The 27,566-nt window shown below is 43.5% G+C and overlaps 2 protein-coding genes across 8 annotated transcripts; one reads left to right on the top strand and one right to left on the bottom strand.

Annotated features, from left to right (window-relative positions):
• The first annotated feature begins 250 nt into the window (after positions 1-250).
• ITFG2 (integrin alpha FG-GAP repeat containing 2) lies at positions 251-20,549 on the top strand. Of its 3 annotated transcripts, none has more exons than XR_014160232.1 (12): positions 251-433; positions 2,244-2,339; positions 4,116-4,157; positions 6,607-6,781; positions 7,470-7,609; positions 8,411-8,559; positions 10,765-10,859; positions 11,510-11,563; positions 14,299-14,390; positions 16,708-16,806; positions 18,629-18,802; positions 20,144-20,549. XR_014160232.1 is itself a non-coding variant. In XM_081876389.1 (12 exons), exons 1-12 carry the CDS (start codon positions 338-340, stop codon positions 20,206-20,208), a joined length of 1,296 nt encoding a protein of 431 aa, XP_081732515.1. In that variant the 5' UTR covers positions 253-337; the 3' UTR covers positions 20,209-20,549. The 3 variants fall into 3 exon arrangements, 2 of the variants coding, with proteins under 2 accessions (XP_081732515.1, XP_081732516.1); XM_081876389.1 differs by having other exon boundaries at positions 253-433; positions 16,708-16,825; XM_081876390.1 differs by lacking the exon at positions 251-433 and adding an exon at positions 553-701 and having other exon boundaries at positions 16,708-16,825.
• A 930-nt stretch (positions 20,550-21,479) lies between these two features.
• Positions 21,480-27,296, bottom strand: TEX52 (testis expressed 52). 5 transcript variants are annotated; one of them, XM_081876463.1, is made up of 4 exons: positions 27,169-27,291; positions 25,999-26,171; positions 24,296-24,837; positions 21,480-21,756 (listed from the first exon to the last, which is right to left on the bottom strand). In XM_081876463.1, exons 3-4 carry the CDS (start codon positions 24,811-24,813, stop codon positions 21,507-21,509), a joined length of 768 nt encoding a protein of 255 aa, XP_081732589.1. In that variant the 5' UTR covers positions 24,814-24,837; positions 25,999-26,171; positions 27,169-27,291; the 3' UTR covers positions 21,480-21,506. The 5 variants fall into 5 exon arrangements, with proteins under 5 accessions (XP_081732589.1, XP_081732591.1, XP_081732588.1 ...); XM_081876465.1 differs by lacking the exon at positions 27,169-27,291 and adding an exon at positions 26,967-27,152 and having other exon boundaries at positions 26,135-26,171; XM_081876462.1 differs by lacking the exon at positions 27,169-27,291 and adding an exon at positions 26,967-27,151.
• Between the last annotated feature and the right edge of the window lie 270 nt (positions 27,297-27,566).

Here is a 27,566-nt window from a genome sequence, read left to right as displayed (position 1 = left end):
GTTGCTGTCATATTATCATGGAGGAGCCGAATGATGTTCACAAATTTATCTGTGCAGCCCATTTTCAGAAGGACAGTCCACAGGGCATTATAATTTGCAGCATCAAGGCACATTTTGCGAGGCACAAAAATGGCGGAAGGAACCAGGAAGCTCTGCCTTCACGCATGAGTTGGGCGACTCTTGCATCGCCGTATCTCTACGCGCGTTCCCTCCGCGAACGGCGCTCCCTTACTGCGCTCTCGCTTGTCCACCGCGTCCTAGAGCGGCTGCCCCCACCACCCACGCCTCCGCTCTGGCCAAAAGGCCTCGGGCCTCTGTGGTGCGGGGCGCGCGCGCCATGAGGTCGGTCAGCTACGTGCGGCGGGTGACGCTGGAGTTCGGCGGGAGCCTCTTCCCGCGCGCCGTGTGCCTGGGCGACGCCGACAACGACGCGGTAGGAGCGCGCGCCGGGCAGGCCCAAGCGCCGCCGCCGCCGCCGCCGCCGCCGCCCCTCCTCAGCCGGGAGCCCCGCCAGCTCCAGTCCTCTCAGCAGAGTGACTGACATGGGGCGAGAGCGGGATTGGGAGGGAGCGGAGGAGCCGCGCCGAGGAGCCTCCCGAACGGGCCGAGGGCTTCGTAATGGGACGGGTTCAGACTGACACGCAGAGAAAGGGGAAATAATAAGAGCGCCTCACCTGAAATCCTGTGGAAAGTTAGATGAGGTATTACTGACACGAATAGGAGTCGCCCCAAACGCAGCTGCTATCCGAATGATTAATGTGCCAACTGAATTTGTAATTAGAAGTGTGTGTGTGTATATATATATATATATATATGTATGTATATATGTATATATGTATATATACATACACACACGCACTTATATATATATACATATACATACACACACACACACACACACACACACACATATATATATATATATATATATACACAGTGGTGCCTCGCAAGACGAAAATAATTCGTTCCGCGAGTCTCTTCGTCTTGCGGTTTTTTCGTCTTGCGAAGCACCCCTATTAGCGGCTTAGCGGCTTAGAAAAGGGGGGGGAGAAGGGAAAAGACGAAAACATCTTGCGAAGCAAGCCCATAGGGAAATTCATCTTGCGAAGCGCCTCGAAAAACGGAAAACTCTTTCGTCTAGCGGGTTTTTCATCTTGCGAGGCACCACTGTATATGTATATATATATATATGAGAACCGCAGCAATGTAAGAACTGGACAACAAACAATGATCAAGAAGCGCGGGAAACCACTTTGATTACATTGTATAAATTTGGAATTATTTTGCTATTAAGTGGTATCTACAATTGGCAAAAAATGTGGTAATATTGGGTAAACGTTGGGAAACGAATAAAAAAGTATTTTCAAAAAAGAAAGTAAGCAGCCCCTCAGAGCGGCTTGTCCCGGAGTTTGAGGGATGCCAATGCTTTGAGTTTTCTTGTAAAACCTAAGGTATCCTCCCTCAGGCTTCCTTCAGCCTGCAGTGCTAACAGCAGATTAGTTGTGCTGCAGGACTTACATAAACTCAGTGCCTGCAACTGGCAGCATGAGAATAGTCTTGAGGAGAGTACTTATTATTACTACTGTATAATTAATTAGATTTATATACTACCCTTCATCACAAGATCTTAGGGCGGTCCACAGGATAAAAATACAAGGTGAAACCACCAGTAAATAGTTAAAAAAAAAAAAAAATACCCTTCCACAAACACATTTAAAAGGCTGCAGAATATTAACCAGCCGTATTAAAATAAGTAAATACAAACAAAAATATAATATACAAATGAATATATAACACTAAAAAAACAATTTAAAACACTTCCACCAATAAATAACCTGCACCCAAGTTAAAACCCATTCCTTTAAAACTACAATTTGAGTACAAGAGGGCTGGTCCACACCCTCATTCCACCCCCAAAGTGCCACCCCTAAAGGGACCATTCTCTTTGCTGTTGCCCTTTGCTGGTGGCCCCACCAGGGTAGACAGTTTCAGAAAACCTCAGACAGACCAGGCTTAGGAATACTGGCCCCTAGTTTCTGCTTCTGCCATTTATTAGAAAGTGGTCATGAAGTGGGGTCATCCTATGGAGATCATTTTGATCACAAAATTGGCTTGCAGGGAAAGGGTTCATCACCTATTTCAGCATCATTGTTCTTGTTTATGTTATAAAATGCAATAAAACTATATTAAAAACCAAAGGAGGGAAACGCCTTCTTGTTAATATCAGTTCTTTTTCTTTCCAGCTAAATGAGCTAGTGGTGGGAGACACTAGTGGAAAACTATTCATATACAAGAGCGATGAAAGCAAGCCTTGGAATGTGCGCTTATGTCAAGGAATGGTAAGTGGAAATTGAAGTTTGTAGTCCTCTGAATTCTTCTACCTCTGGTGACCTTTGTGCAGTTTCTAAGTAGAAGCCATACATAGGCTGATAGATAGAATCAAAGAATTTTTGAGAGTTTCAAGGGACCCTAAGGGTCATCTAGCCCAGCCTCCTGCAATTCAGGAATCATAGCTAAACAATCCCTTGCAGATGGTCATCTAACCTGTTTAAAATCCTCTAATGAAAGAGAGTCCACCACACTTGAGGCAGTCCACAGACACCAACAAACTCAAATCCAGCTTTTTTTCAGATTAAAGTTCTGAATTACCACAACAGTTTATAGCGATTTTTTCTAACTCCTTTTTCCTGGTCCCCCCCCCTCGCTAGTTCATAGGGCATGTTACAAAGCTATTATCGTCACTCAAAAGAAACCAAACAATTTCTGCCAAGGTTGTGTGAATAAAGGTTTCAGAAAGTCATCGCTTGGATTTCTATATAAGGGGCAGGCTAACAGATAATGTGTGATGTCTCCCGCCTGAAATTGACCACAGATACAATGACTGACTGCATATGGTGGGCATGACTTGGAGACACAGCCCAAAAATAGCATTTTTTAAGGAAACTGGTGAGAGTTTGGTCACATAACTAGTCCCAAAATGCTTTGTTCTCAAGAGTGGATACTAAGGGAAACATTTGGTGTTTCTAATTAGTGTTAGATCCCTTCCGGATCCTATTCAGAACAGTCAGTCTCTTAGTTGACACTTATTCAAGGTAAAAGCAGGGCTCAACTCTGGAAAATAATAGTTCGAAACATATTTCCAGAGTAGGCATAGGCATTGATGCTGCCTCTCTGCTCATAATTAGACAGGTATTTACACCGTAAACCATCTCCTAAATCTAGGGAAGCTCCTAAAATGGTTTGAATTCCTGCTTGCCGTTCAGATTCTGTTGTCATTATTCCATTGGGTTTCTTCACTGCCCAGTTATGAATGACCACCTGTAGAACAACTGGGGACCTCTTTCTAGAAGAGTCATCCCAGGAATTTGGACTTCCCCTCTCATTCACTACCTTTCCAAGTATTTTTTATTAATCCATCATTTGCTGCCTTTCCCTCTCATCTGCCCTGTAGAGCAGGAAACTTGGAGTGCCAAACTGAAGCCTCCAGAGTCCATTGAAAGACATCAGATTGGGGCTTGAATGATTAGATTAGGTGATGGGCTGAGAACAATTCATTGGAAGGTAGCAAGTGATTTATCAGCATATTTATCCACCATCAGTAGCCATAGGTCTGAAGGGGTTAAGTTGAGTATGGAAAGTGACTCCTCTAAGGCCATCTCTTGAGCATTCATATTGGTGTAAAAACAGGTTTCTCAGTTCAAGTTTCAATCTTGATAGATGCCATTTAATTGTTTTGTTACTGGATCTGATAGCGACTTAGCAAACTCCAGCCTGTCTCCATTTTGATGTACCTTCAGACCATCACTAACTTGAGTTTAGGAAGGTTTTTGACAAAGTCCCCCTTGATATTCTTGCAGAGAAATGCTGGTTAGACAATGTTACCATTAGGTGGATTTGTAGCTGATTGACTGACTGTCTCAAAGAGGATTTCCAGGTAAAAATGGCAGAGAGTAAGGCAGCTTGTCCTTGAGCTCCATTAGGATTTAGTGCTTATAGTTTTATTTATTTGCATTTATTATCTGTCCTTACCACCTTTCCCTTCTTGTTAGTTAAGGATTTTTAAACTGAAAAGTGTTATACTTATTTTTAAAAAATTCTTTCTGTCTTTCTTCCAGCTTACTTGTGTTGGTGTTGGGGATGTATGTAATAAAGGAAAGGTAAAAAAATATTCACAGCTTGTATTTATGTGCTATTTCTTTGCTGATATGCTACTAAATAACCTCAAACTCTTCCTGAAATTCTCGGAGAGAAGAAGGATAATGAATTCCTCAACACTAGGCTCAAACATTGAACAAGTCGGCCTCTGTCAAATGGCAAGAAAAGTGATATATTTCATACTGTTGTGAAAATGTTGGGAATAAACACTGAAATCTTATGTACATTTCCATAGAAATACAGTATTGGGAATTACTTCCCCGTAACAATGCTGAACCTTAGAATGAGACTGAAATAAGGGTTGCATATTGATGATAATTAATTTATAGCCCACCTTTTTCCCTGACAGGGACTCAAGGTGACTTACAGAAAATAAGAACAGCTATAAGCAAAGAAAAATCCCAACCATTAAACACACACACACACACACACACACACACACAGCCATGAGATTTGTTAAAAACATAATTACAATAAGAACAGCGCAGCAACAACCTCTTCATTAAAAACAATCAGTTCTGTTGGGAATTTGATATAAGATACACGCACAGTGGAAGTGTTCACAGTACCAGTCACCACACAAAAACAGAGTAAGGTTCAAATCTTTTACTATTGTAGAAGTACCGTATTTTTCGCTCTATAGGCCGCACTCTTTCTCCTCCAAAAATGAAAGGGAAATGTGTGTGCGTCCTATGGAGTGAATGCAGGCTCCTTGGCTTCAGCAATAGCAAAGCGCTGAGGGAGCTCTCCCTTCGCACTCCGCAGGCTTCGGGTTCCTTTCGCTGAAGCCAGGAGAGTCTTGCTCTCTTGGCTTCAGCAAAAGGAACCCGAAGCCTGCGGAGCACAGCGGGAACTCGTGCTGTGCTCCACAGGCTTCAGGGATAGCCAGACTCTCCTGGCTTCAGCAGAGAGGGAGTGCTGCGCAGTGCCCCTTCAGCCAAGCAGGAGGAGAAATGGAAGGGGCTCCCTTTCTCCTGCCGCTTTGCTGAAAGGGCACTGAGCAGAGAGGGGGAGATTTTTTTTTTCTTGTTCTCCCCCTCTAAAAAAAGGTGTGTCCTATGGCTCGGTGCGTTCTATAGAGCGAAAAATACGGTAATATGTTCAGCAAATAGCTCTGGACAAAGCTATACATGGAAAAGTTGGAGGCTTTTCAGATACAGATATTTACTGATACATACAGATATAGAATATCACTGTTGCTCTAACCCACACCCACTAAACAAGACAGACTGAACAGTACAACTAGATGACATACATCAGTCACAGATAAAGTCAGGGCTCTGAGCCGTTACTACAGCAACTGGCTCATTTGACCTTGCATCTATGATTACCTCACCCAAAAGGTGATTTATTCTCATGAAAGGGATTAGCTCCTTCCAACATCCAGCTACTCACAACAGTTCTCAGAAGGCTGTTGGAATAAGAAGGTCTTCAGTTGGCCTTCGGTTGAAGGCCAACAAGGAGGGAGTCAATTAACTTCTCTAGGGAGGGAGTTCCAAGGTCTGGGAGCAGCCACAGCAGATACGGCATTATATAAATAACAAGGCACTTTAGAAGATGAGTGCCTTTCTTGAGGGTCTTATAATTTAGAAAATAGACACAAAGGAGTTGGCCCAGAAAGCGGGGAGAAATGTAGGCAGGGTAGAAAAAGGGGAAAAGGCAATTATGTCAGTTAAATTAATTGCAGTAGGGAATGGGGATGAGGAAGGTGTTCCAGTGGTGGAGTTAGAGGGGGAACTTGGAGGAAGTGAGAGGTGAGGCAGTTTGAGGCATAAGGAAGAAAGGTTGTGGTTGTGGTGCGGGAGCAGGAGAGCTTTGGATGACTGAGCGTGTTGGAGCAGGATGAGCAGCCCTGTGCTTTTAAGGGCAGATTATAAATGATTTATGAAACAAGAGACTACTAAATTCTATACATGCTGTGTCACTGATAAAATTGGAAGGGAATTGCATATGGTAAATATGCAATAAATATTTTCCGCTTTAATAATGACTGTTTTATATGTTTTCATTTTGTGTCTTTATATTGCCGTTTTACTGGTTCTAGGTTGTGTTTTTGTTATTTTTAGACTGTACACTTCTTGGAGATCCTTAAAATATTAAGTGGTATGTTAATGCCTATGAATGAATACATAAATAAGCACTGTTACCTGGAAGGTTGAACCTTAAAGCCTGTCCACAATTAGGTCTTGCTGTTTCTCTGCCGCCTAATTTGCTGTTGCCTTTTTATTTTTTTATTGTATTTTAACATTTTTATTGTAAGCAGTCCAGAGAACTCCAGTTATGGGGTGTCATTAAAAAGCATTAATAAATTTGTTCTCCGTCACTGCCTATGGGGTTGCCCAATACTTTTTTAATGCATGGAGCTTATCGTTATGAGTGTCAGTTGCCTCATTGCTCATGCTACCCTCTCTTTCTTACCACCTCTTATTTATCCATACATTTCTCTGTCAGAATGTGGTTGTTGCTGTGAGTGCTGAAGGGTGGTTTCATCTCTTTGATCTCACTCCGTCCACCAAGCACCTTGATGCCTCAGGCCACCATGAACTCCCAACAGCAGAAGACCAGAAGCTTGGGTTCAAGCAGCACATTCCTGCCAACACCAAAGTTATGCTGATTAGTGACATTGGTGAGCAATGGCAACATGCAGTACAAGGGCTTCATAGAGCATAGGAAATTCAGTGTGAGTGGGTGGGAAAAGTGACACAAGCCAATGAGGAAGCAGAAGAAGAAAAAAACCCAAAGAACTTCTCTGTCTTTCTGAAGCCGTGAGTGTTCTTCTGCAGCTTGAGACAGAGAAAGAACAAACATAAGACCAAATCTCAGCCAGCAGTATTAATAATGCAAATTAAGCACTTGTACTAGGGGTTTTTAAGGAAATATATTTTATTTTTAGTTGAACTTGGCAGTGAGGGCTGCTCCCCCCCCCCCCAGTGTTGCACTCACATTCAAACCATCCCTTAAAAGTAGAAAAGTTAGACTGTGGCTCCCCAGTGTTTTAAACTGTCATTCAGCTCATTTATGAGTAAATCATAGATAGCTAAGATGCTATGGTTTAGGCCTGTAAGATTTAAGGAGCAGATTTCATGAAAGTGGTTGGTATTCAGCAGCTGAGTGAGAGCTATCCACCTACTGGTGAGTTGTTGGTGTCTACCCATTAAAAGGTACCAAAGGGGAAAACAGCAGGATCTCATTTCCCACTCCCACTTTTTATTTTCTCAGCCTCTCTCCACCCCACCCCACCCATCTTATCCACATCTGCACATTGCGGCATTCTGCCAACACACAAGCCTTAAGCTGTATTTTGCTTTCTGCAGATGGAGATGGAAAGAGTGAATTGGTGGTGGGATATACAGACCGTGTGGTGCGAGCCTTTCGCTGGGAAGACACATCTGAGAGTTCAGAGAATATCACAGGACAGTTGGTGCTACTCAAAAAGTGGTTGCTGGAGGGACAGGTAGGTTTCTGAAAATCAGTTTCATCCAAGAGTGCCTTTGCCCAGGAAGGGGCCATTTACCATCGGCCTGTAGTTCAAGTCTTTAGGATCTAATGAGGGTTTCTTAAGGAATGGGCTCCTGCCTCTTTCAGACACCTTGGGACCATCCTTTTAGAAAAGCATTCATTACCTCCTTGGTCCAGTGCTGTGGAGGGAGTAGAAACCAGACTGGACAGGACTGGAGGAGAGAGGGCTGAGAGAGCAGCTGTGAGCAGCAGTGGCGTAGCATGGGGGGTGCAGGGGGGGCTAGCCACACCGGGCGCAACATCTGGGGGGGCGCGCTCGCCGCCTCTGGAGTCGCCGAAGAGCCTCGGGCGCAGGCTGTAGCAGAGCCCCATGGCAGCAGCCCAGGCAGCAGCAAGAAGAAGCTGGCAGCGGCGTCAGGTTAGGGGTTAGGGGCACACATTACTTGCCTTGCCCTGGGTTAGGGGGCGCAAATTACTTGCCTTGCCCTGGGTTAGGGGGCATAAATTACTTGCCTTGCCCTGGGTTAGGGGGCGCAAATTACTTGCCTTGCCCCGGGTGCTGACAACCCACGCTACGCCGCTGGTGAGCAGCATGCTGCAGGAGTTGGGAGCTGAAAGGTAGCAAGAAGGGAAAGGGGTGGTACTTGGAGAAGAAAGATGGGTTATGGGGTGGCTTTTTTGGGAATAGGGGAGACAGTGACATGTTTAAATGCATGGTAGTCAGCTCATTCAGCAAAGGCAAGTGGTGGTTGAACCAGTTACTTGGGTTCCATTTTCTCTCTCTTGGCTAAAATAGGTGGATAGCCTATCTGTAAATCCAGGCTCAGACTGTTCTCCTGAGATGATGGTGTCCCAGCCTGGGTGTGGTTATGCAGTCTTACTGTGTACTTGGAAAGCAGAGCAGCAGTCTCCGACAGAGAGGATAGACAGTTCAGCAGCTAGCAGGTGAGACTACTGGAATCCAATGGGACAGAGCAAGACAGTCTGACCATCCCTATTTATATTATGGAGCTGCAGGAACAGCTTCATGATTAAAATGGCTTGGAGCAGTATCCAACTAAACAGTTTTGCTAATGGACTTTGGACCGCACAGGGAAACTTCCTCTCCCCTGCTCTCCCCACATTTCCCCTCAGTTATGTTCTGGATTCCCCCCCCCCCAACTTTCTGGAAAAGATCGGGGAAGGCATGCAGGGAGAGGAGCGGGTGGGAAGTTGTGTAGCGCAGAAAAATAATAATGCTTGAACTAACAGAACTGTTTAGCTGAATGCCTCCTTTGGGTTTATTTAGTGTTCTGTTACAAAGCCTGAAGATTTTTTTTGCCATCAAAATCATGACTATATGGCTATGTATTATTCAGTCAGTTAGAAGTTTGATAGAAAAATCTACTTGTGGGGATTCCCCTGTTTCACTTTTTACGAGTGTTTGCCAAACTAGAGAAACTTTCCATATTGCTGTGTTTTAAAGTTAAGCATGGGACCCGGGTGCAAAAATTTTGGAAGCGGAAGGAGCAAAATAGCAGGCAACGTTAGGCCCAAACAGACATCACTTGGCCATAATTACTGGCATAGTTACTGACAGCACCCACCACGCTAGGAGAGACATACATAGGACCATATCTCCTTATAGAATACCGGGAGGTGAGGTTACCCAGGGAGCGAGGTACTGTGCCTCCAACATTATTCATGTCCATCTTCATTCCATGGAGCCACGAGGTTACAAGTGAATCTTCGCAGGAAACACCAGGCAGCGTGGGATTCCAGAAGGAGCATTTCTGTGGCAATGGCAATGAACGGGGAGGTGTTTTATTCCTGCTTGGCCAGCCAGTCTGGAGAGAGGAAGATGACAATTCTCCTAACAAGGATCTACATGTGACCCTGCCTGTCCAGTCAGAGGAGAGGAGGCATCCCAGTGTTGAGGCTGTCCTCCAGGAGACTGGGAATAGAAATTCACAATACAGTGGTACCTCGGGTTACATACGCTTCAGGTTACATACGCTTCAAGTTACAGACTCTGCTAACCTAGAAATAGCACCTCAGGTTAAGAACTTTGCTTCAGGATGAGAACAGAAATCATGCGGTGGCGGCAGCAGGAGGCTCCATTAGTTAAAGTGGTGCTTCAGGTTAAGAACAGTTTCAGGTTAAGAACGGACCTCCGGAACAAATTAAGAACTTAACCTGAGGTACCACTGTAACAATTTCCTTTCATTCCAGGATGATGAGGAACCATTTGTGAGCACTCGTTGGGTTTGGTCAGTCAACTAGCTACAAATCCACCTAACAGTTACTTCGTCTAACCACATTTTACCAGCTTCTTCGCAAGAAGATCATGGGGGACTTTGTCAAAAGCCTTACTGAAATCAAGATACTCTAAATCCACAGCATTCTTCAGATCCACCAAGCTTGTAACTCTATCAAAAAAAGATAAGAAAGGAGATTCATCTGACATAACTTGTTTTTGAGAAACCCATGCTGGGTCTTAGTAATCACAGCATCCTTTTCTAAGTGCTCACAGACTGACTGTTTAATTATCTGTTCTAGGACCTTTCCTGGTCTCAATGTCAGGCTGACTGGTTGGTAGTTATCTGGGTCTCCCCCCCCCCTTTTTAAAGAAGGGGACAACATTTGCCTGCTTCCAGTCTGCAGGGACGCCACCAGTTCTCCAAGAATTCTCAGAGATTATAGACAGAGACTTTGAGATTACATCCACAAGCTCCATTAGTACCTTAGGTTTACAAAGATATAAGCATCAGAACAGGTGGCATAATGTTTTAGGGGTCTTCGCCTGCTGATGCAGTGAAGAAGTAGAGGGCAGCTTAGAGCTGCTTATTCTCAATCCTTTTTCAAAGCTCAATGATAGATGAACATCAACAGAAAAGTTTGCTAACCTAACACTTATATTTTGGGGATTTGGTAGAAAGAAGGTTATCATACCTATAACCCAGGGAAAGAATTCTGTGTCTCTACTAAGACTTGCCACTCATCCAGTTTAAATGTTATTTCTGTTTACCCAACTACCCTTTTACAGATATGCAGGAGACCCACATTTTGACAAGAGTCACTTAACAACATCAAATCTAGTTAAGAGTATGAGGCTCCAAGATGTTACTGCTATCACAACCAGATATCCCTTCAGGCTTTGCTTTCTTCTAGGGAAGCCCCAGTTCGGGATGTCATTCTCCATCAGACATCAGGTAGAATTCACAACAAGAATGTTTCCACTCACCTCATTGGCAGCATTGGCAGAGGTAAGTGGAAGAAATTCTGGCCTTAGTAAAAATGAGGAAATAGAGTGGATTTGTGTGGAGAAGAGTTCAAGGCTGCATGGTCTAGTAGGTTCCATCTTTGCACCTATGGCAGGATGCTCACCTAGAAGTTTTCTGTGCAGCTGCTTTCCAAACCTGCCCTCACACAGACATACTTTTGTTCTACTGGATTCTCATTCTAACCCCTGCACAGTTGCAGCCTCATTCCTCCTGTGACTAGCACTCCTCCTCTTCCTCTCAACTTTGGCCCAGCGAAGTCAGCATGTCACAGGGTGAAAACGGATTGTAGTGAGGATGACTTAAAATTTACATAGAACTCTTGGAATGTTCAGAGCACTTCACTTACAGTATTTTGCTTCCACCACATCTTTTATTCAATCTAAACAACTAATGGAGCACCTTCCTCCATTAGTTTGCATAAGGGTGGGTAGAAAGAGGCTCCTGTTTCCTCAGAGATGGGGGGGGGGATTTTCCAGGCTTTCGACTCAGTAAAAATACAAGAGTTCTATCATACGTTTTCTGCTTTGTAATTTTGACGGATGAAAACACTTAGAGAGGCAGTAATAGAAACAAAATGTTGCACTCAAAGGTTTGGCTCTGCTGCTTTCCCAACTTGGGTTCTTTCTTTGCAGGGACTTCCAAGAAGCACGCTGGCTCAGGTCTGTTTGCACTCTGCACCTTGGATGGTAAGCCCTCTTGCTTTCCTGGAAAGGAGTCTCTAGAAAGGATTTGGGGCCTGAGATGAAATAGCTTTCATGGTTAAGAAACTGCAAATTAGCAATCAACCCCCAAACAGAAACTGTTTCAAAACATTTTGATTCTGGAGACTACTTAAGGTACTTCCGGATTATCACTATTTTGCAGGAGAGATTCAAGTACCGGTACATGCCAGAAATCTTAATTTACAGAATTAAAGTAGGTTAAAGGGATCTGTTGCCCTAATGCAACATATTCGTTAAAAAGAACAGGAAAGTGATGGAGAAATGCATTGGAAAGTGTGGAATAAACAAATGATTAACAAGAAGACATGTAAATATCCCACAAACAAAACAGAATGATTTCTCATTGTTGTACAAGCACCCCTTAAACAAATTGTAACGAACGTTCAATAAAGACTGGAGATAGTCTAACCACTATATAAGCTTCATGCAAGCAAATCAGAGTGAAAGCCAGATAAATAGGTTGTCTGAAGGAGCCCTTAGAAATATTTCCTCTAGTGCAGGGGTCAGCAAACCTTTTCAGCAGGAGGCCAGTCCACTGTCCCTCAGACCTTGTGGGGGGCCAGACTATATTTTAATAATAATAATAATAATAATAATAATAATAATGAACGAATTCCTATGCCCCACAAATAACCCAGAGATGCATTTTAAATAAAAGGACACATTCTACTCATGTAAAAACACACTGATTCCCAGACCATCCGTGGGCCAGATTTAGAAGGCGACTGGGCCTTAGTTTGCCTTCCCATGCTCTAGTGCAACCATCACATCCAGGAATATTAGAAGGAATATAGACTGAAAAACTTAACATCCCAGTTTGGAAGACAGCATTTAATTTCTATCTAGCGTTTTAATTTATTTTGTCAAAGCTGTCTTGCACATGCCATACCACTTAGAATGATTCTATTGTGTGCATTTTGAAAATTGTCATCTTGGCTCACTGTTACTTTGAAATAACAGCTATTTTACTAAGGAAGCTTGAAGTCAATTTGCTTCAATTGTTTCATCATTCACATGTCACAGTTACCCTACTTGAAGATGAAGGAAAGAGAGTGGATACAATCTTGAGGCAGCTGAAGAACGCTCTGGAAACAAAAGGCAATGCCTGTGTAGCATTATTGCCTCATTCTAGGTCAGGGGTGAGGAACCTTTTTCAGCCTGAAAGCTGCATTGCTTCATCAGTAATCTCGGTGCCAGAGGCAAAAGCAGGTGGCATGACAGGTGTTGTTATAGGAACAAAAGTCCAAAACTCTCTCCCCCCCGGCCAATGACGAGGGACAAAGGATAGAAAAGTAGAAAAATTTATTTCTAAGCAAAGGATGCACAAAACTTTTATACAATTGTAGCAAACATACAAACCACAGAAATGTGTGATCTCTTACATCACTATTGGCTTGGAAAGCGCATGGACAAAGCATGCTTAAGTCAGGTATTTTTCTTCTTGGCTACAGGACAGGTTATTATTGACCCTTGATCGAGCTCAGACCAGGCTAGGCGTAGCTGGCCTTGCAGTTGCAACTGTAGGTAGATATTGTGGTCTAATCAACTGTGGAACTGAGGAACTTCATTTCTTTATACTCACAGAGGTGGTAGCTTAGGCATTCTCAACAGCGATGCTTAATGAATATCTTAACACTTCAGCCCCTCCTGATCTTCCCCTCAGGTAGACTGCACCTTATCTATCTAGGCAGTCCCTAACTGACTGACAGCCACTTCACAATCTGTTCACTCTAACAGATAGCCACTATCTTAATTGCTCAGACAGAAAGTCCCTAGTTTAACCTAGGTCCTTGTCTAACCCACAGACAATCCCTGGCTCCCCTCTCTGAGACAGCCCTTACCCATCGCTATCAGACTGTTAAGTGTAAGCTTTCAACTTAAATTCCACCCTCTCTTTCTCTCATGATTAGCTGATCTGCTCACCAACCCCCACAGGTTGTTAGATCACAAGAAGGCAGACCCAAGGCCTGTCCCTCATAGACTGCTATAGTTGTGGTATCTAAATCAGAATGGATGTGAGTGGTCTTAACAGAAAAATGTATTGCAGATTTGCCACAGTGATCTATTGAAGGCTCACCTGGGCCAGATTATAAAAGGCCACTCATCGCTTTGGAAAGCTGGCTGACATTGTGCAGAAGTACACTTTGTATAGAATAGGTGTTCTGTCATGAGCTCAACACCTGTGATTGGTTGAAGGCATCACAAGTCTTCTACAACCTGTGCTCTAGCCTTTTACCCAACTGTTTCCTTGCCTTTATAGATGAATGATTTCTGCGTTTTGGGTGAGGGTGCCCAGGTTTTTCAGAGAGAGACAGAGGCCCAACAAGGCCACCAGCCGTATGGGGGGGAGAACATCCATTTGAGACTTAAGTAAATCATAATGATCTCCAAGGCAAACCATCTTAATGCCTCTTCCTCATTGCTGTCACTTATAATGTCTGGAGCAACCCACAGCTTGAACTTAAGTAATAATCTGTCTATGAAAAGGAAGTCAAAACAAGCTTCCCCAGTCACAGAGTACTAAACATGAAATCAAGTGCATGTCAAGCCAAATATAATGAAAGACATCGGAATGGGAATCTGCTGCACCCAAAATAATGTTTCTGACATAAACTCTGTGGCACAGCATAGGGATGGAAGAAAATGGTTATATTTTATGCTAGTTTAGAACTCTGTTTAACTTTCTCTTTCCCCTGTAGGGACACTGAAACTGATGGAGGGAGCTGACAAGCTACTGTGGTCAGTGCAGGTTGACCACCAACTTTTTGCTCTAGAAAAACTGGATGTTACTGTGAGTTCTGTTCTAGCCTGCAATAACCAGGTCATTTGCTTTTAGTAGTACAAAGTCAGACAAATTCTCCAGGTTCACGCTATTGGCATACCTCCTTTGGAGGAGAGATTGCCACCACCCCTGCCAATGTAGGAAGAGCTTATTTGATCAGGTCAATGTCCCCTCTGCTCCAACACCCTGTTCTCACAGGGGGACACCTGCAAGCAGGACCTGAGCACAAGAGGACTCTCCCCTCTTGTGGTTTCCAGCAACTGGGATTCAAAAGCACTGCTGCCTTTGACTGTGGGACAGAGCACTGCCTCCATCATGACTAGTAGCCATTGATAGACCTTCTTCATGATTTGTCTAATCCTTTTTTAAAGCCATTGCATCCTGTGGGAGAGAGTTTCATACTTTAACTATGAACTGTGTGAAGAAGTACTTTCTTTTATTTATGCTAAACCTTTCAGTATTGAACTTCATTATATGTCCACTGGTTCTAGTGTGATGAGAGAGAAAAACTTTATCTACTTTATCTACTGCTGTTCATAATTTTATAAGCCTCTATCATGTCACCTCTTACTTGTCTTTTCTCTAAACTAAAAAGTCCCAAATGCTGCAACTTTTCCTCATATGGGACTTGGTCCATCCTCTTCATCACCACTAGATGAGGCCCATGAGTGGTACTATGAAATTAATATCTTTTTGTACTGCATGAATCATTTTGCACATTTTGTAGTGATTTGACTTCCTTTGCTTTACTAATCCCAGTTTGTTTGACATTACCTACAACTCACACAGATTCCTGGGCACCATTCAAGATTTAAGTTCAGGGTTGCTGCACCTCTGGTTGATTCTATGACACAATCACTTAGGTTATCTAATAAATGTGCCTCTTTTTCATGACTGAAACTCATATGTCTATGTGAGAGTAGTGAAAGTCATCCATTACTACAATTCCTATTTTGGATGTATCCTTGCATTCATTCTTCCTCTCAAGATGTCCTTGAGCAATTTGATCAGGGCAACAACAGAATGTCCTCAGTACTAAATTATTTTTTGGGCCCAATATCACACCTGTGGAGGGGTCTGCCTCTTGTGGGATTTCTAGCTTGTGGACTCAATGCCCTCTTTGACATGCAGAGTGACATCACCTCTGGTACGTCCTTCTATGTCCTTCCTATAAAGTTTATATCCAGAGATAGAACTCTGTCCCACTGGTTCTCTTTGTTCCACCAGGTTTGTGTCAAGCCCACTATATCAATGCTGTCCCCTAAGACCAAGCACCCCAGTTCTCCCATCTTGGCTCAGAGGCTTCTAGCATTAAACACATGTATACAGTCTCTTCAAGTGTCTTTGGCAGTTTTGTTTTGACTTGTGGTGTTTTGGCCTCTCTGACTTGCTATCCTGTGCCCCTGTGCTCATGTCTAGATCTAAGCCCTTTTAAATTTTCACTGATTCCATAATTTTAACCCCAGAGGTGGGATTTGTTGCAAATTGGACCCACTCAGCTGCCACCTTTCTGGCTCCCACTTCGTTTTTCTTGCTAGATTCAGGGGAGAAGGAACTGATGCCCCAGTAATTGGGTGGGGAAGCAAGATTGTTATTAGGTGAATGAGCAGCAGAGGCAGTTGTATTGTGCTAAACAAGATGGTGCAAAGGAAGGTTGAAAGGAGGTATTTTAGCAACTTGTACCTGGAGAACTTGTCTGAACAAGTAACGCTTACAGGAAACAGAGATTTCTGTTATTCTGATGGCTTATGAGAAGACGAATGTCTAAACTGAGATTCTATATTCATTTGTTTATGACTCTTACGTACCACTTTCCCTTCAGAAAGTTCAGAGCATCTTCATAAAGCTCCAAGGAATGACTCATACACTCACTGAACAAGCTGAGTTACTTAGTTTTAACACTGTTAACAACACAGTGTACTTCTGAATCCATTCCTTGGGCTCCTGTAAACTTTAGCCAGCAAAAGAGCTGGTTGCATGAATATCTGGTGTTGACCCAGGGAGCTATAAAGTTGACTGTTCTATTTCCACTCCCCATAATGTTTTGCGGCCACTATATCCTTTGGGAATCTATTTTTATCTCATGAACAACCCTGAGATCTTATGATGAAGGGCGGTATATAAGCCTAATATAAAAAAACCAGGAATCTAGACTGGCTATATTCAGTAGGCTAGTTTCTTGTCTTGTTGCATCAACCTCCTTTATCTAATGTTAGTGACAAGCTGGGGCAAGCTGAAAACATGTATGAGCATTGCTCACAGAGGTTGATGGGATTTCTACCTACCACAGGGAACTTCTGCTAATCAGAAAATTTTGAACCCTTAGGGAAATGGCCATGAGGAGGTGATTGCCTGCGCTTGGGATGGACAGACGTACATCATAGACCACGGCCGCACTGTGGCTAGGTTCCAAGTAGATGAAAATGTGAGTGCCTTCTGTGCAGGTGAGCTGCTTTCCTATCAGCAGATCCACAGGCGTGGGAAATAACTGATTATCGTATGTGATAAAGTGTTCCTACCTCATTGGTAGAGCACTTTTTTCCTACAGAAGGTCCAAGCTTCATTCCCTATCATCTCCAGTGAAGGGGTCTCAGGTAATAGGACTTGGAAAGACCACTAAGACTTTGGGGAGTCACTGCAAGGTAAAGTAGACATTCCTGGGCTAGATGAATCAATAGCCTGACTCGCTATTAGGCAGCTTCGTATGTTCATGAGAAAAGTTTTCTGCTGGACTCTTCTACATTCAGTCAGGTAGACATCCAGCTTTCATAAGAACATAAGAAGAGCTCTTTTGGATCAGATTAAAAGCCTATCTAGTCCAGCACTGGCTTCTCTCAGTGGCCAACCAGATACCTATGGGGAGCCCACTACAGGAGCTCAGCAGCACTCTCCCTAGTTCAGCCTCTCGTATTCCTTGTTAAAAAGGATCTCCAGAGTTAGGAGGACTGAAAAGACACCTTCCATGACCTTTGAGAGCTACTGCCAGTGAAAATAGACAGTTATGGGCTAGATGGATGCAAACTTCCATCTATGTGCCCATTAGGCCTGGCAGAGCATCCTAATTTGTCCTGTGAGGCTTTTCCCTTTGTACTCTTTTTCTTCTTGTAGTTGTTAGACTGCTCCATTTAGCCTGGCCAAGGGTCAGGGATGACAGAAACTGTAGTCTAGCAAGGTCTCAGGACCTAAGGTTGGGAAAGACTGCTATAGATGAAAGGAAGGGAATTTATCTAGGGGTCTTAGTAGACCACAAGCTTAAGAAGAGTCATCCATGTGATACAGCAGCAAAAAAATATTATGCTATTCTAGGCTGCATCAACAGAAGTATAGTGTCCAGATCAAGGGAGGTAATGGTCCCACTCTATTCTGCCTTGGCCAGGCCACACCTGGAATACTGTGTCCAATTCTGGGCACCACAATTTAAGAAGGATGTTGACAAGCTGGAACATGTGCAGAGGAAGGCAACCAAGATGATCCAGCCTAAGGAGGAATGGTTGAAGGAGTTGGGTGTGTTTAGCCTGGAAAAGAGGAGACTGAGAGGAGATAGGAATAGCCATCTTCAAATATCTAAAGGGCTGTCCCATGAAAAATGGGCAAGCTTGTTTTCTTGTGCTCCAGAGGGTAGGGCCCAAAGCAATGGATTCATGTTACAAGAAAGGAAGTTGGGATGGAGAGGATTTCATTATTTAAGAAGTGATGCTCCAAATTAGATCTGCTAGAGTATGCAGAAGGCTCTTCTATATCCCCAGCAGATCTACTATGAAGCTAGAGCCAAGGTGAATAGATTGCTGGCAAGGCATTTTTCAGCCAGACTGACACCAAATAAAATGATACAAAACTCACAAAGAGAATAATCAAATAATGAAACACTTCTAAATAAATTTATGAACACTCTACACATCAAACACAGGCATTTTGCTCTCTGCTCTTCAAGACTTGATTAGGGAGTGTGGTGCAGTGGCAGGGTTTAAAATAAATTGTGCTAAATCTGAACTAAATCATTAACTTTAATGAAAATCAACACATTAAGGCATTGTAGAGGTTTAAATCTGTGAAGTGCTTTTAGAGGCATGTGGACATGCACTTCACTGCATCTTACACAAACCTTATGAGAATTTGGGGAATTGTTTGACTCAGTAAAGAGAGATCTTAAGGTTTGGAGAGTGCTGGATCTTAGCTGGGTGGTGCCTCATCTCACTAATGCGCTTCTGGAGTTCCCTCTCCTTTGATGGCTCCTTTCACTTCTCTAGGTCTCTACGCCTGCAAAGGAGGCTGCAATAGCCCTTGCCTGGTATACGTCAGTTTCAACCAAAAGATCTACATCTATTGGGATGTGCAGTTGGAGAGAATGGAATCTACCAGTTTGCTGAAGATACTAGAGAGTAACTCCGAATACAAAGATCTCCTACTCCAGCTGGGTGTGGGTATGTCCCAAGCCTTATATAACTTGAAGATGGTGTAATAAATAGGACAGAAAGAGATGAAAGAAAGGGAAAAGAACCATAAGTAGCAAATTTAGAATTGTACCCTAAAATTGCAAAATTCTATGATTATATTTATGCAAAGCATTTAAAACACGCATTAGTAACTCCCCCTCCTGCTGTTTACAGATGTTTATAGACATTTCAGTATTTTTCAAAACCAGGTTAGTGGGCTAAATTAACAAAGCAGACTGAATGTATTATTAGTTCCCTAGTTGAATATTGAGCCATCTACATATGGGTTATATTCCACTATTCACCCAAGGCAGGGACAAATGACTATTAGGGTTAATTAGGCTTCCTCATTCCAATTTTGGTCCCTGTCTTCATCCGTTGTAGACATGTCTCTTCCTCTATCCTCCATTCTGCCTTGGGCTCAGGGTGTTATGTGTAGGTACAGATTCAGAAGTTCTAGAGATGGACATGGATTAGGAGAAGAGCCATAGCAATGTGGTAGAACATGCTTTGCATGCAGAATGTCCCTAATTCAGTCCCTGGCATCTCCAGGTAGGACTGGGAATGGCCACTATCTGAAGCATTGGAGAGCTGCTGCCAGTCAGTGCAGACATTACTGGTCTGACTCTGTAAAAGGCTTCCTAGGTTTCGTCCCCTGAAAACAGGAACGCCTCTTTCGTCTAAACTGAGGACAGGTGTTGTCTGTACACTTAAAAACATTTTTCTGCAACTGAAATAAATGGAGCACAATAATTGCCTTGCTGGGAGCTCAGCAGTCTTTTTGTGATATCAGTGAGCCAGATGCCTCTAGGAATTGATGAAGCAGGGCACGAAGAAATAGCTTTCCCCTGCTTTTTGTTCCAAACATCTGGTTATTCAGAGAATGTTGCCTCTGTGCACAGATTTCATGGGCAGCAATCTATGAAATACCAATTTTCCATGAAGCTTTTAGAAATGGATGCCAAGACTGTTACTGAGCACACAGTGACCATTTTTTGCTGTCATATCATAGAACCAATATTGTGAATAGATTGAGCATGCATTTGGGTGTCCAGCAAAGATCAATGGTTGAATTTGTTCACAAGATAAATTCTAGATCAGCTGGCTGCAAAAAAGCTAGCTCTTGGATGCAAGATAATCTTGTGAATACAGCCTGAGATTCCCACAAACCACTGCCATACTTCTGAAGGGCAGAATATGAATTACAAGAGGTAATTCCAACATTCCTTTTTAATTGTTATTATGTTGATAGGAGAACCAGTCACATACGGATTCTTGCTAAGGGTCCAGTACTTCTCATCAGTATGTATCTCTCTCTTTCTTTCATAGCTGGAGATGATGTTTCTGCAGTCAAAGATTTGATTCACAAGACACTCTACTTTCCAGAGGAGTAGCTAAATAGCCCTTCTCAGTTCATGCCCACAGCTAGATCCTCTTCTAGGTGCTACCTTTTTCCCAAGAAACCTTATGAGCTGATGACGTATACTCACACAGTGAACAGCTCTGCTTCTCATTCTGCTACCCCTCATTTGTGCAAATTAAGCACTCTTAAGAACCAGGACTCTGAATGAAGGGGTTGGAGTAGCAGCATGAATCTTCAAGTGAAGCTGCTGACTGAAGTCAGCGTAATAGGAAATGCCTTTTTCACATTTGTCTCAAGGTCCCCGTTGCTGTTGTTACTTTCTCATCAGTCACTTTATTTGCTGAAAACTTTAATAAAGGTAATTTTAAAAGATCCAGGGGAAAACAGATGTGTTTGTTCATGTGTCTAGTTTGGATCGGTATTCGGATTGTCGGAATGAGCAGTCTTTTGCCTTTTTTTAAAAAAAAAGTCCCACCAGTTAGATCTTCATATGTTAACAGAGATGTGCAGGAGCTCATCACAGATAGCCATGCCTCCGCTGTGGCTATGAGAAACAAAAAAGGCATTTCTCTAAAAAAGACATCCCCCCAAATCTATGAAATTCTAGGAATTCTGTGTAAGAGAGTGTGTGGGTGGCCCTAGAAGGCTAGCATCAAAGTAATGTGGTCCTTGGGCTGAAAAATGTAAACCCACTAATCAGTTCTATGTACAGGAACACCAGCAAAGAGCAAGGCAAAAGTTGGCAGTAACAACTGATTGCTGCTTATACAGCTTCTTAAAATTTTTTTTTTTGATAAGCCACAAAACAGTTGCCCTCTATCCTAAGGCTGGGTGGTGTTTCTCTTGCATTGCTTATCTCTGCTTCTTTTCCCTTGTAAAGGCAACACAAGTCCTTTCTGTAGAATCACCTTCCCAGCCCTATGGAAACTCCCCTCTTCCTCCGACGGATACTCTCCTTCTCCGAGACCCTCCTTCATGAAAACAGAAAAAATGTCACCCTGGCAGTGAGAAATCTTTTATCAGCTCTCAGCTTCTCAAGGTCAGCCCTTGTTATCCAGGACATCAAATTTGTAACCTGAGATACAGAACCTCATTACACTGAACACCCACATACAGTTCTGTCTAGCAGGTAAATTGTCATACATGTGACACTACGTATAATGCAAAAATTAGCCCCCACACCCCTGTTTTGGCCAATGGTGATCATTATGCAACAATTGTTTTGCCTCCATTTAGATTTTAGAAAGATTGTTTTACTGATAGCAGGATTTGAACTTTCAACATAACTCTTCAGTAGCCCTGTGAATTTCAGGCTTCACCCCCTTCCATTTATTCAGTGACAGTGACAGGTGTACATGGCCTTATTTTACTCCCAGAAAGAGCCAGTTCCTGGTATTTTTCTACCACCTCTGGGTAGATGGGGCTGCTGTTCTTCAGGGCAAACTTGACAGCTGCCTCCTGGTAATGGGGTTGGAGGTTTGGACAAGGGTGATCCCAGCAGTCCCTAGAAGGAGGTGTGACAGGCCGCAGTTGGACACAAAGCGAGGCTGGGCTTTTCTTTGGAAGCAGGTGCTTGTATCTGTACATAATTAAGAAAGCAACATAAATGATAATGCTTATGTGGAAGATTTTGAGGACTTGAAATGTATAAACAGTGCATGATTTCACTTTGCTAATGGGCATTGAAGCTCAAAAAAGAAGAAGCCCAAAACTACCTAGGGTGGGTCTACACACGGGGGGTGGGGTGAGCTATTAAGTCAGAAATCATTATAACAAAAGGGGGGGTAAATGCTATGGAAAATTGCATTGAATTTTTTAAAAAACTCTCCAGCGCCATCTGGTGTTGCATGTTTGTATCACATTCAGAACGCTCTTTTTTATACTAATGTAGCTGAGTCCTTGTGTGTTTGAGACTGAGGTGAGATTTGAATTAGGGATTTCCCATTAAGTAGAAGGTCATATTCTTGCTATTTCTAAGGGGCATTTCCTGCTTAGCTAGTTTTCCAGAAGTGTGTGTATTTTGTGAGACTGCAGCTTAGTTGGGGATGTGACTAGAGAAGAAGAAAGATGATACCATGCAGGTGTTCTGGGAGGGAGCTGCTTGCTGGAGGGGGGAAAGCCACAGCAGTAGCCCCCTGGCAGTGGTGCCTCTGCCACTAACCAAGATGGATGTGGGCTTGAGGCTCTGTGGGAGCACAGGATTGGCTCCATTTGTGCATCATAGTATAGTTCAAAATGATTCTGAGGATCATCGAATCCAGGCCCCTGCAATGCAGGAATCTCAACGAAAACATCCATGACAGATGCCCACCCAGTCTCTGCTTGAAAACCTCCAAGGAAGGAGAGTCCACCACTTTCTGGGGGATTCAGCACCTCCTAAAACAGTAAGTGAAGCAGCTATCCTTTGAACTTTGCACTTTCCGAGTTCTGCAGTGCTGTTCTCTAATAATAAAGAAATGTATACAGCAATATATTTTAGGAAATGTGTATAAAAAAGGTACTTGTGTGAAAATAACATAAAAAAATGCACATTATGCCTGGCCCAATATGTATATTAGGAGAAATGTGCCCTAAAACACTCATATTATATATATATGTGTGTGTGTGTGTGTGTGTGTGTGTATTAAAATAATTTTTATTAAAGATTTCCTTGTTTATAAAAGCTCTTTCTTCAGGTTGTGTTTTCTACAGATCAGTTACATTTGTCGTGAGACATTGGTGTTATATGCAGCATAGGGCTGGGAAGAAAAGGGGGGTGGGAGAGAGGGGGTGGTATGGTGAAGCTTATATTCTTTTACTTAGTATATGGGGGGGGGGTTGTGTCAGCGTCACTTGGGTAGATTCTATTCGCTGTTAGGTTTCCTTGGTGAGAGAGGTTGGGGTGGCCTAGGATGCAGGGTCTTTGATTGGCTGCAGTGAGATTTGTTTGTGTATGGGGGGCGGGTTTTGGGTCAAGTTAGCCATAATGAATCATGCTGTCAGTGGGTTCGTGTTGTTGTCTTGTTGGGCTGTGTATCTGATAAAGGGGAGCCATACCAGAGTGAAGACGTCCTATTGCTCCCCGTGTCAGTTTCAGTCTATTGGTTAGCTTTCCTAGTAAGACTGTTCCCCATACTACTTGATACCAGTGTTCCATGTTTATCCCTCCAGTGTCTAGCTATGAGGTTTCTGGCTACTGAGAGTAGGTGGGTTATGAGCTCCAGGTCCCGGAGATTTGTTGGGGTGCTTTCGGTCCTGGTGGGATCGAGATCATCGGACGGCGGTGGTGGGGGCTCCGCGTGGCCTCTTTGCTTGTCGTTTTGGACTCCCCTTTGATGGTGGCGGTGATGGCAGCGCGGGGACCAGCCAGGCAGCTTGGTTGGTTCTGGTGGTCCCTAGGAGTTTGGTGTGGCCGTTGTGCTCACCATCTTGCCTCGCCCAAGGCAGCATCACTCACAATTTTTAAAAAATAAATCTTTTTAAAATTGTAAACTGATGTGGAAATGTGGCAAATTGAATTTAAGATTGGGAAAAACTGAAACTGGTGGTTTTGCCTATCTGGGTGGTGCTGTGAGTTAAACCACAGAGCCTAGGACTTGCCAATCAGAAGGTCAGTGGTTCGAATCCCCGTGACGAGGTAAGCTCCCGTTGCTCGGTCCCTGCTCCTGCCAACCAAGCAGTTCGAAAGCACGTCAAAGTGCAAGTAGATAAATAGGTATCACTCCGGCGGGAAGGTAAACGGCGTTTCCGTGCGCTGCTCTGGTTCACCAGAAGCGGCTTAGTCATGCTGGCCACATAACCCGGAAGCTGTACGCCGGTTCCCTCTGCCAGTAAAGCGAGATGAGTGCCGCAGCCCCAGAGTCAGCCACGACTAGACCTAATGGTCAGGGGTCCCTTTACCTTTACCCATAGGGATAGTGGTTTTGCCTATCCCACCTGAGGAGGGATACCTTACCTCTTCCTAATTATGTGGGAAAAGACCCATAGAGTCACCCCCACCCATATGATAGTATTATCGCAGCACCTAGCCATGTAGGATCCAGTCGAGGAAAAGCTGCTCTCATGTGGTTGGGGCTTCATCTAAAGGGCACCTGCAACAGTTGGTAGAACAAAGTGTTAAGGAGAGGAGTATATCTTACCGAATGAAACCTTTTGGAGGCATAATATTTCCTTCAACGTCCAAAGGAGGAGCTCGGCACTCACTCCTCAGTTTGAGTTGATCACACCGTTTCATTTCGTTCTTTGTTCGGGTCAGAACTCTCTCTTTATGTCTCCGATCCACAAACAACGCGTCCCCTTCAATGAACTTAATGTAGGTGTTCCCATCCAACTGCGAAGGAGGTGGGACTGGCGGCACAGCCATGAATCCTTTCCTGGGAGCTGTGATCCATCGCCATGTGTTGCTATCAAAAGGCTTATCCGGTCTTGGGCGATAGATTGCTGGCAACCGCCCTACATCCAGCCATGTATGGTATCCCCAGACGTGCCATACGCTATCCTCTTCCACTGGGCAACGTATTTTGTGGCTAACACTTATTTTGGCATCTGTGTGGGGTGGTCTTTCAACTGCCAGTTTATGGTAGGGTCTTGGAGAAAACCCTGGCCATGACACATATTTGTCTGTACAGAGGAAGTGCCTCTCTTTCCACGTGGTCATCTTGAACAGGAATTCAGATTAACCCTAGGCAGGGGGAAAGAAGGGCGTTCAGAGACATCAGAAGCCCCAGTATTGGCCTACAAGATGATGCCCTACTGCAATACCCAGCTTCAGTTTTTGAAGATCCTAAGGCATAAGAAATGTAAAATACCCATCGTAACATAGACCTAGCTATAGAATCCTGCTTCCACATGTCCCAGTCCCATGTTTTCTTCCTTCAATCCTTGGCAACCATATAAGACAACAGTTGCAGTTAACAAGGAGATCTACGATTTAAGAATCCTTTACAAGAAAAACACTTTGCTACCCTTTCCTGCATTTCATTTGCTGTCTCCCCAACAGTCAACATTCAGATTGTAAGCTCTTTTGAGCAGGAGTCTAGCGTTTTTCTTTTATGACTCTGTTTCGTGCTGTCACAAAATGCATCTGTTCCTGGTGAGTGTTCTCTCTCCTCAACAAAGATGAAGTGCGTGTGATCATTTACTGTGCATAGGCCAAGAAACCGAGAATAAGGCATCCCATAAAATGGGGAACAGCTGCCTCCCCTGCCTCCTTGTCTATTTTCCAGTTGAGATTCTGTGAATGAGCAGGAAGGCTGCACAGATAAGCAAGCTATTTGATAATAATCTCAGCCACAATATTTACATTTTTTTAAAAAAAGAGTTTAATTAAGAGGCTGACTAGTACAATGCTTACAGAGAAAGACGAAGAAAAGTTTAAACACATCTCTAACTCATTATGTAGCTGCAGGAACAGTGCAAACATTAAGAGGAACAGAAGCTGAGGAGTTACCTGCCACTGTGCACACCCACCAGGCATAATGGAAAATGTGCACCTCATTCTTCTACAAAGAGGGACTTGTGCAAATTTCCCAGTCGGTATACATAGTCCAAGGGCAAAACTAGGCTTTATTTATTAAAGATCCAATCTGGCACCCTCCCACATGCAATTAAGTCCCCACACATACATGCTGGGAAGCCTCTGGAGGCTTCGCCTGAGGCAAAGAACTCGGCTAGCACCCCCATAGTTACAGCACTGCATAATCTCCAACAGGCTTTGGAAAATGTGCACATATTGTCTGAATTTTGTACATTTCCTGACCATTCTGATCCCCAGCAGGCTTTGGGGAATGTGCATTTCCTTCACTTTGGCCCTGTCAAGGACACATAATGAGGCTTGTCATACCTTACAGTGGCAAACTCGCTGTCCTTCCCACAGCAGAAACGCAGAGCAAAAGAGGCGCAAGAACTGCCATCTGAGACTCCTGTATATCTTGGAACATAACATTTCCAGAGAGATATCAAAGCAAGTATTGTGTCACCTTGAAGACTAAGCAATTCATTATGGCCATAGCTTTCCTGGATTCAATCCCATGTCATCAGCAGTTGAGAGGTATATAAAGGAGGCGAGAGAAAACATTTAAGTGATAATCAGAGCTTAAATATATGCTAAAAAGGCACATCTTTTGCTGTACCAGATTGGTGATAATTTACTCAGCATTACTGAAATGATTATATTAACAGAGAACCATTCAAAAGAAACATTGACAGATTTATCCTGGAATTGGTCAGCTCATTAACATGCGCAATGTGGTGAAAATGATGGAACGGCTTTGTCTCTATTTAACTCACGTGTCATACAGGGGTGGCAACTTGAATAAAATATTGGGGAGGAGGCAGGTAAGCTCCACCCTGCAGAATTGGCACACACCATTTTTGTGGCAATGCACATCAACGGGGGGGGGGGCTGGCCCCCTCAAATATTAGCTCCTATGGTGACAGCACTGAACTTTTTGGTGAATTGAAATTCAGCTGTTTCATGTTGTAATCTTCCTTTGAATGGTCACCTTAAGGTCAGTTACAGAATACCCCAATAGGTTGAATTGTTCTCCCACTGATTTATGGTTATTGTCATTTTTTATTTCACATTTGTTCATTTATTCTTTTGTATGGAAACTGACCAGTTGCCCTGAGTACAATTGTAGAATGCAGTAGAATGCATTGCACATTGAATCTGTGTAGAATGCAGAAGGGAATTGGTGGCAGATGATGGGATAAATCATATTGGAAGATGAGCAGGTGATTGCGATTGGTTTTATATCATTGGCCTTCCCCCCAAATAACTAGTTTAGTGAGGGTGCTGAGAACGTTCACCTTGAGATTCTTTGCTCTCTTTCACTTACTATTTCCCAAGTCTCCCTGGGAAGTTGGAGTGTCTGGAATACACCAGTTTAAGTCTATGCTGAATGTGACCAAATAACTCAGAGCTCCTTGGGTGGATGTTCCCTATGCTATGCTGCCATTGAGATGGGAAAATCACAATTGCCCCTGGAGAAGATGCCGGGGATTTGCTTGCCTTTATTCTTCCTAAGGGCTCATTTTCCTTCTGTCTGCAGCTGTGTTCTATTCCATTGTGTGCTTTGATGTTTCCAAGCTGGCTTCCTGGCTCACACATGCGTGATAAATTCCCACAGCAACTAGTTGTGATGTCATGTGCCAGGAACTGTGACTTCAGGCAAAGTTTGAAGGTGAGGGTGGCATATAGAAGGAAATTAAGAAAACATCCCAGGCTCTTGATGAACAGCTTCTGCTTCTGAATGAATGGCTTGGTGATCCTAAAATCCTTATAGGAATTGTTGAGAACAATCCATAGGAAGGAAAATCAATCTCTAAGAATAGAGGAATGGGGACACCAATTCACAAAGGCTAATGCTGGACCCTTGCAGACTCATGAAAGATGCTAAGGAAACATAC

This window comes from Podarcis erhardii (assembly GCF_964252035.2).
Source record: "Podarcis erhardii genome assembly, chromosome: 9".
Taxonomy (NCBI): Eukaryota; Metazoa; Chordata; class Lepidosauria; order Squamata; family Lacertidae; genus Podarcis; species Podarcis erhardii.
This window is presented reverse-complemented; position numbering and strand designations above follow the sequence as displayed.

What these genes read in the sequence shown, in the direction of transcription:
- TEX52 (XM_081876464.1), bottom strand. Translation starts at nt 24,813, where the DNA reads ATGACCACGTGGAAAGAGAGGCACTTCCTCTGTACAGACAAATATGTG. An exon ending in CCTCCAAAAGGTTTCATTCG is followed by an intron (nt 21,757 to 24,295) that starts GTAAGATATACT and finishes AATTATGTACAG; the next exon opens with ATACAAGCACCTGCTTCCAA.
- ITFG2 (XM_081876389.1), top strand. Translation starts at nt 338, where the DNA reads ATGAGGTCGGTCAGCTACGTGCGGCGGGTGACGCTGGAGTTCGGCGGG. An exon ending in ATGTATGTAATAAAGGAAAG is followed by an intron (nt 4,158 to 6,606) that starts GTAAAAAAATAT and finishes TTTCTCTGTCAG; the next exon opens with AATGTGGTTGTTGCTGTGAG. An exon ending in CCTACTCCAGCTGGGTGTGG is followed by an intron (nt 18,803 to 20,143) that starts GTATGTCCCAAG and finishes TTTCTTTCATAG; the next exon opens with CTGGAGATGATGTTTCTGCA.